The 9324-nt window shown below is 38.2% G+C and overlaps 1 protein-coding gene across 2 annotated transcripts; it reads right to left on the minus strand.

Moving 5' to 3' along the window:
* Positions 1-3044: 3044 nt before the first annotated feature.
* LOC131437076 (pre-mRNA-splicing factor 38B) lies at positions 3045-6170 on the minus strand. Of its 2 annotated transcripts, none has more exons than XM_058606139.1 (6): positions 5868-6170; positions 5561-5692; positions 5377-5501; positions 5175-5310; positions 4993-5099; positions 3045-4924 (listed from the first exon to the last, which is right to left on the minus strand). In XM_058606139.1, the coding sequence occupies exons 1-6, from the start codon at positions 5887-5889 to the stop codon at positions 4433-4435; spliced, it is 1014 nt and encodes a 337-aa protein (XP_058462122.1). In that variant the 5' UTR covers positions 5890-6170; the 3' UTR covers positions 3045-4432. The 2 variants fall into 2 exon arrangements, with proteins under 2 accessions (XP_058462122.1, XP_058462123.1); XM_058606140.1 differs by having other exon boundaries at positions 4673-4924; positions 4989-5099.
* Between the last annotated feature and the right edge of the window lie 3154 nt (positions 6171-9324).

The raw sequence follows: 9324 nt of genomic DNA on the forward strand, positions 1-9324 counted from the left end.
CGTATATGAAATGACTAATGGATTTGAGATGAATAGGGGTACCGTAACCCAATTTCTATCTCTTCTAATGGTCGATCGTTAGTCCTGAGCTGAAACGGTGGCCTTTATTACCATTCTTGCATGCACTTACTCTTACATTTCACTCACACATCATCTCACCCATCAGGTCCCAAACGATACATCCTCACAATACAAACTGGATGAACATCGTTTGACAGCTATCAGTAATTTGCTCATTGGTTAAGCCATTATTAGTTCGTTCTATTCTACAATATACTATCTTATTCCACAGTAATCCATTGTACACAAACCTTCAATAAACGTCAAATATGGACTCGATTTACCCTTCATGTGTTGTCATTTCTAGGATTTGTGAGGAGGAGATTCTACCGCAGGAATGGATGGATGGAGTGGTATGTCCCGTCTACAAAAAGGGCGATAAGCTAGACTGTTGCAATTACCGCGCAATCACATTGCTGAACGCCGCCTACAAGGTACTCTCCCAAATCCTTTGCCGTCGTCTATAACCAATAGCTAAGGAATTCGTAGGGCCGTACCAAGCGGGATTTACTGGAGCCCGCGCCACTACGGATCACGGAATCGCGATAAGACAAGTACTCCAGAAGTATCGTGAATACAACGTACCCACGTATCACCTATTCATTGCCTTCAAAGCGGCATACGACACAATCGATCGAGAACAGCTATGGCAGATCATGCACGAATACGGTTTCCCGGATAAACTGACGCGATTGGTCAAAGCAACGATGGAAAGAGTGATGTGCTACGTCCGAGTATCTGGGACGCTTTCGAGTCCCTTTGAATCTCGGAGAGGGCTACGTCAAGGTGATGGACTTTCCTGTATCTTGTTCAATATTGCCCTGGAAGGTTTGATTCGAAGAGCGAGGATCGACACGAGTGGCACGATCTTCCGAAAGTCCGTACAACTTTTTGGCTTCGCTGACGATATTGATATGGTGACACGTAACCTTGAGAAGATGACGCAAGCCTACATCGGACTGAAAGCTGAAGCTAGGCGTATCGGACTGGCCATAAATGCGTCGAAAACAAAATACATGAGAGGAAGAGGCTCTAGAGAAGAAACACTACGCCTCCCACCACGAATATTGATAGACGGTGACGATATCGAGGTGGTTGGCGAGTTCGTGTATTTGGGCTCACTGGTGACCGCCGATAATGACACCAGCAGAGAAATTCATAGACGTATTTTGGCAGGGAATCGTGCGTACTTTGGACTCAGAAAAACCCTTCGATCGAGAAAAGTACGCCAACGCACGAAATTGACCATCTACAAAACGCTAATAAGACCGGTTGTTCTCTATGGCCACGAGACCTGGACTATGTTGGCAGAGGACCAACGCGCCCTCAGTGTTTTCGAAAGAAAGGTACTGAGGACCATCTATGGCGGAGTGCAGATGGAAGACGGCGTATAAATCACGAATTGCAACAGCTGCTAGGAGGACCACCTATCGTACGGACAGCTATAATCGGACGTCTACGATGGGCTGGGCATGTCATAAGAATGTCGGACGACAGCCCAGTGAAAATGGTTCTTGCATCTAATCCGACTGTTACAAGAAGAAGAGGAGCGCAGCGAGCAAGGTGGATCGATCAAGTGGAGGGTGATCTCAGAAGCATCCGTGCCTTGAGTGGCTGGCGACGAGCAGCCATGGACCGAGTTATGTGGAGACCTATGCTTGATACAGCAATGGACACCCCAGGCCTATAGCTGTTAGGTAAGGTAAGTTGTTGTCATCGTGTGAAACAATTGGGATACGTTCACTCCACTTAATTTTCACCTCACACTGGTAATAAGGGCCGGTAGTATTAAAATAAAACAGAAAAAAGAGCTCAGTTAAGCCCTACCGGCCTCTCCAACCCCGGATGTTGGAGCGTAATGCAATCAACATCTTATTCATTTAATTCGTTTCATATCTTATTCATTAAATTCAATTATGAAACTAAAAGCTGTAACGCGTATCTAAAGGGTGATTTTTTAAGAGCTTGAGAACTTTTTTAAACAATAAAACGCATAAAATTTGCAAAATCTCATCGGTTCTTTATTTTAAACGTTAGATTGGTACATGACATTTACTTTTTGAAGATAATTTCATTTAAATGTTGACCGCGGCTGCGTCTTAGGTGGTCCATTCGGAAAGTCCAATTTTGGGCAACTTTTTCGAGCATTTCGGCCGGAATAGCCCGAATTTCTTCGGAAATGTTGTCTTCCAAAGCTGGAATAGTTACTGGCTTATTTCTGTAGACTTTAGACTTGACGTAGCCCCACAAAAAATAGTCTAAAGGCGTCAAATCGCATGATCTTGGTGGCCAACTTACCGGTCCATTTCTTGAGATGAATTGTTCTCCGAAGTTTTCCCTCAAAATGGCCATAGAATCGCGAGCTGTGTGGCATGTAGCGCCATCTTGTTGAAACCACATGTCAACCAAGTTCAGTTCTTCCATTTTTGGCAACAAAAAGTTTGTTAGCATCGAACGATAGCGATCGCCATTCACTGTAACGTTGCGTCCAACAGCATCTTTGAAAAATACGGTCCAATGATTCCACCAGCGTACAAACCACACCAAACAGTGCATTTTTCGGGATGCATGGGCAGTTCTTGAACGGCTTCTGGTTGCTCTTCACTCCAAATGCGGCAATTTTGCTTATTTACGTAGCCATTCAACCAGAAATGAGCCTCATCGCTGAACAAAATTTGTCGATAAAAAAGCGGATTTTCCGAATGGACCACCTAAGACGCAGCCGCGGTCAACATTTAAATGAAATTATCTTCAAAAAGTAAATGTCATGTACCAATCTAACGTTTAAAATAAAGAACCGATGAGATTTTGCAAATTTTATGCGTTTTATTGTTTAAAAAAGTTCTCAAGCTCTTAAAAAATCACCCTTTATATCAAATTGTAACGCTAATTGATTGTATGTGATGATGTTTGCAATACCGTCAAGCCCACCAACCAATGGGAGGGAGAATTGATGCTATTCTCGGATTAGAGAAAAACAAAGGTTTCATTGCCAGTACAGTACTTTATTCTCGATTTCTCATTTTAGTTTCTTTCAGTGTTGTTTCCTCGGTTAACGCCCGTTACAGTCTCACATTTCACCCATTTGAATTCAATTACTTACAGAACTACATACGTTTTGCAACACTATACCTTACCTACCCATGTGAAATGTCACCGCGACGCACATTGGGCAGCGACAAATTAAAACTGACTTAACATTAGTTAACGGTTGTCCTTCCATAAACTTCGCGTCTGCTGCTTATCTGTCGCGTCAAAATCAGGGACTAAAACTTCCGGTACAACAAGGCCAAACTCCAGTTGCATGAGTGTGTGTGTGTGTAACTGTGTAATGGTAGGTCTTCGTGTAAAACCTGAGGGGTGTTCTATTTCCGTTTCCTAGATGTATAATGTTAGTGAGCTTCTATTCCTAAAATACCTTATGAGCTAGTGGATTTTTATTCGACGAATCGCTCATCACTTCTTCCGTGTGTTTGCTAGATAAATTGTTTTTGCGTGCTTGTTACTAAAAGCGGAATAGGTAATTAACGAGGGATGCAATGGAACGAAACAAACGATGGACACACTGGCGTTGAAATTGTATAGCTTCTGACTAACTCTATCGATTGAGGTAGAATCGCTTCGTGTTATGCTTTCTTCATTGTATGCTGTGCATAAATCGAATGCACGGTAATTTTCTGTACTAGGGGGTTAAACTATGCAAAATTGATGATACAGGGAAAAGTATGAATATTGACCTGATTGGATTTACTGGCAAATTTACTTGACGAGCCGCAAAATTCAACACGCTCGTTCACGTCTACTTCTCGGAGACGGAACTTTTGATTTCTTATCTACCCGTTTCACTGTAAACTACTTTCTCCGTGGAGAACAACGTTAAGCTTAAAACGCTTTTCAGTGTGATCAACAATCACGGCTCGTCGTACGATTGATATTGTTAAGTGTGTTAATTGTGAGGTATAATAATGTGTAAGAAGAGTTGAAAAGAAAATTGTAAGCAAAGAAGTATGTATATGTATCCCGTAATGAAGTTGCTGCTATTCGCCTGTGAAGGTACTCAGTATTTCAGCTTGTCTTGAATATAAAACTTCACCATTATCCCAGGTGCCGTAATGCAAAGTTAACCGAGAGCAAACTTAAAACATTAGATTTTTGAAATATGTTGTTTTTGTTCTAGCTGGACGTGTTAAAATCTAGTGCCAAAATAATCTTGTTAGAGTAAAGGTGCTCCTTTTTCAGGTATATCCCTTAGTGACGTTGATAAATAGGTTACCATTCACTTTCCACTTGTTTTAAATGTGACCGGAAATATGCTTCAAGTTCCATGTTTTGAGTGATTTAGCTTAAATTTTCGTCATACCAAAATGTTAAACTAACGATATTTTCGATCTCGATCATAATCCCTGTCACGATCTCGTCGGTCCCGGTCCTTCGAGCGAGATCTCCTTTCTCGATGTTTGTCTCTACTACGTTCGTATTCTCGATCGCGATCTCGTCGATCTCTGTAAGTATCTCTGTCTCTTTCTCTGTCACGCGACCGGTCATCGTCCCGGTCACTTCGCGAAGATCTCACTTGATCCCGATCACGATCGCATTGTCCAGCGAATTTCGCTACGCGACTTGATTCGCCTACTCGATAATCATCTCGCGACGTCACCGTGCCGGATCTTTCGTACGCTCGTGATCCAGCTTTACTGTAGCGATCCGTTGCAGCATCGGCGAATGAGACGTTGTTCTCCCTGGCAAACTGCTCCAATTTAGACTGTATTTGTTTCTGAATTGGGACGGGAATACGAGGGAACAGTGTCGAGAACCAGTCCAACTTGGTTAGCCATTGGCGAATCATTTGTCCGATAGTCATGGTCTGAGAACATAAGTAAGTTGTACTTAACAGTACTGTTAAATCGATGTATTTCTTTCTGTAGTACCTACCTGGCCACCTCCAGCTTTTACATCGATTTCTTCATCATCCAAAAGGTAAGATTCATACCAATCGTACAGATCGGCTGGAGGTTGAGTATATCTCAGATACATGAAACCTAAAATGATGTGGCAACGTCAAAAAATTACGTCAAAGTAGATTGATTATAAAAGTTATCACTCTCGAAACCTACCTAAGGCTCTAATATACGGCGAATCGCCGTGAGACAGTAATCCGTTCACCTGTTTGCGCGTCAACCGCAAAGTGTACAGTTTGTACAGAAGGCAAAACGCGGTCGACACAATTCCACCGGCACCAACCCCTCGAACCTATGAAACCAAACAAAACCAATGCATTTTTTGAAACATCGTTTACTCGGCCAGAAAATGACTTACCCCACCACACATTCCCGTCTGGCCGGAGGTTTTCCGCGAACCTCTTTCCCATGGTTCTAAGTGCTTGACTTGGTAGTAAATTTCATCCACGACCTCGTGGTAAGTCTTCAATTTGAACAAGGACACTGTACAGACACGAAAATTAGCACCCTGTCAAAAGTTTCGATTGAATACTTAAACATACCTTTGAAGTAACTCGATCCTTGAATGTTCGCCAAGATTAAAGGATTCAAATTCATTGTACTTTCGTTTCCCCATAGTGGCAGTGCATTGTTTTGCTTTGCCGACTTTTTCGGTGGGTTTTGCTGTTGCTGATCTGTAAAAATATTTAGTACTAGTTTCAGAAATGATCCACAAACAAAAACTAGCAGAGCAAGAACGATCGGCATGTGACCCACTTTTAGTTCAAGATACATGTTCGCCACAAAGATCAGTATTTGAAACATTCTTTTGTAGAATTTTATGAAAATTACTGAAATGTTCTAACTCACCCTCATAATACTCAGATTCCATGGTTCTGTTAGACTTGTAAGCGCAGAAATGACGTGAGAGACGTCTTTTTCGATGGATCCCACGCCGTTTCAGTTGATCGCTAAATGTTTTCAATTTTAGAACACATTTAGAGAAAAAACCACACTATCTTATATAAAGTATCGTTGTTCAAACGGAGCAGCACGAATGTAATTTGATTTTAAGGTTAATTTTGAGATGAAATTAAATATTTTCCTTGCGGTACCAAACAATTGGACATCGGAAAGCTACATCTGAAAAAAATTCCGTTTTTTTTGCTGACAGATGCACCTTACTGTCACTGTCAGGGATGCCAGGACAAATTATCAATCGTTTGCAGTACACGCAGAGAAAAATATTGTAAATGTAACTAAATCTGGGTTTCACGTAACGATTTATTTTGTTGAAATAGTGACAAAAGAAAAATAGGTTTAATATAGAAAATATTGTTGCTTGAAACAACAAAACTAGGTATTTGATTTTGCTCAGTGGATTAGTTTGTTTCTATAAATATTTTGTTAATACCAACAAATATTTTACTTGTGCGTTCCTGTCAATTTCTTGACAAACAATTTCATAGTAAATTCAACTTGCAAAATCAGTTTAAAATGAACTAATTTTGGATAAAGGTAATATGTATAGTGTTTTGAATTTATAAACTTGGCAGTTGAAATAAATGATAAGATATCAACTTGAAATGATTAGTATTTCAACTTACGTATTTGTTTGTAAAAATTATTCATTTTGTTTTGTTTTTACGAGTAAAATGATTTCTTTCGAAATAATTTGAAGGCTTGTTTGTTGTATATTTTTCTTCAATTTATATATTTGTAAGGAATTCCAATTATATTTATATTCCATACATTTATAATATTTATCTACATACCACAATCAATCCAATATTACTTTTTATAGTATTCAATGATTCGGTACCCTTTCCCGGTGCCCTTCCGGTGAAGGTAGAGATAACCTGCATCAAATATATGTTGTTAAGAAAACGTGTTATTGCAGTTTCTAATATTATTAACTATCAATACTTACACTTGGATTGATGAAAAGCCCGATGAAAAATATATAAGCAGATAAAATTTTACTTTTGAAACATGTAAAAAACTTTTCTGTTCATTCACGATTGAAAAAACAACTCTGGTTTATAAGAAATAGGACTGATACGGTTATTTTGAACAATAAACTTTGTTGTATCATTACACAAATAAGAAAACAGATAAAATGAATAAATTTTGTTCTTAACATAAAGATAAAGCAGACTTGAATCAACATAGATATTGCGAATAAAATCAACTCTGCTTTTGTTGATACGCAATACATTGATGAATTATTTCAACAATAAAATCAGCTGGAACAATAATTTTTTTCGTTTGGCAAGACCAAAATATTTATTCACATTGAACAGAGATCTTTGCTAATGTTGAAGGGAGAAAATGGTTTAAAACAATCATATTCTAGCTTGAAATTAACATGAATCAGATTTAAAAATCTACTAACCGATTTGTTATTTTAAACAAGCTCCATTTCTCTGCGTGTAGAGTGATTATAGGCACTCTAGTTTGCACACTCAGAAAAATATTATGGTAACAGTTACTATATAGAGGGCCAACCTGACCATGCGAGTATAGTGGTTTTCAGCCGACTATTAAATCAGATGATTTCAACAATAGTCAAGTTCATGTTTACTATAAATGGTATCGGCTCTAGAATAGTAATATTGAACAGTATATTGTATGAATAACTAATACGATTGAGATGGTTAGGCTAACCATGATCGAATCTTTATTTACATTGTAGTTTTCGCTATAACCAGAGCCATGGTATTTTTAACATTTCACTTCTAGTTATTTCGAAACTAAAGGCAGTGGTTGATTCAACAATGCTGAAGATCAGCAGAACATGAGCTAATGTTAAAAAGTTTTATGAATTTGAATTCTAGAACAAGAACAACTAAATAGTTTCATGGAATTTTATTTTATTTTCACATCATATTAAATGATGACATGCCTAGTGAAATGTTGAATAGCAACGTGGACACTGAGGAGCATTGTTTGGTAGCAGCAGTTGATCAAAGGCTCTGATGTCCGGTGATTTTTTTCCTGAAGCAGGAATGAGCAGCATGAAAGAAATTAATAGCCAAGTCCAGATGTAAACCTCGTTACCCACCTGCGATATGTTGGATGTTATTTCTACAGCGACCGATAATGAATAATAAATCGTATACGAGACGTTGATTTCACTGGAAAACGTAGCCGTTGCCGGAAAAATGGTTGAAAAATTGAATTTCAATGACGGAAACTATTAAGGCTACAAACTTTACTCACCTGCAAGACCCACCAAATTACACAAAGTCATCATATAAAATATTTTTTTCATATCAATCACTGATGTGTTACCCACGTACGAAATTTTCTGTTATATTGTAACTTTATGTGACAATAACATAGAACATTCGTTTATTGACAATTTGTATAGTCAGCACAAATGAAATACATAGTCGGTTAAAAAACAAAAAATACACGATAATGTGATTACTACATAAATTCTGTTGATATGGACTACATGAATAGTGTTTTCAAACTTCATAATCGTCTATCAAACCATGTATCTATTTATGGTAACATTATTATACTGTGAACATATTCACATGGTAGCAATAACTATTTCGCTTCTCATATATCAAGGCTCAAGAGCAATTTCACCTTACTAGAAATTGTGAGTTTAACTATTTGTTCTTATATTTGAGATGACTACCATTGTCAGTATGACCATGCCAGAAAAGTCATTAATACAAATAGTTTAGTCAAGTCGTAGTCTTTGTTGTCTAGTAATTTATACAATACAGATGGTGAATAGTCATATATCATGCTCTTTGCTACTATTATAGCGTATAGTAGAAATGACAATGAAAAACAGTTTGCGGTTACTATGGTTCTTTTCTCAGTGCAGGTAAGCCTTACACGATCAATTATGTCCACTCAAGTGATACCAACCCATACACAACCTGACAGAAATTAGCCTGTTTCATATGTGTTCCACTGAATTCAGGACGGCGCTAGTGTACCTAAATAATACGGGTGCAATGAATTACGAAACAAAAAGTTTACAAGAGAAACCAATACTTCATTACGTTATTTACGGGTACTGTGTATGGTTTCAGCAATATATTTAAAAGGAGCGTAATTTTCACATTGTGACTCACGCAAGAACTCCTGAATGAAATGAAAATATTGCGATTTTTTCTAACAGCGCTGCATAATAACAAACTCATCCATAAATCTACAAATATACGTATTTTGTATTTTTTCTATCTTTTAATTCACTCTGCCCAACGTTTTCTCTTTGTTCTGAAAAGATAACTATTAATAGTAATTGATAGAGTTAGAAATGAAGTGTTTTTTTAAAATGTGGTGTGTGACTAAAGAGTAT

The sequence above is a fragment of the Malaya genurostris genome, chromosome 3 (genome assembly GCF_030247185.1).
Source record: "Malaya genurostris strain Urasoe2022 chromosome 3, Malgen_1.1, whole genome shotgun sequence".
NCBI classification, from domain to species: domain Eukaryota; kingdom Metazoa; phylum Arthropoda; class Insecta; order Diptera; family Culicidae; genus Malaya; species Malaya genurostris.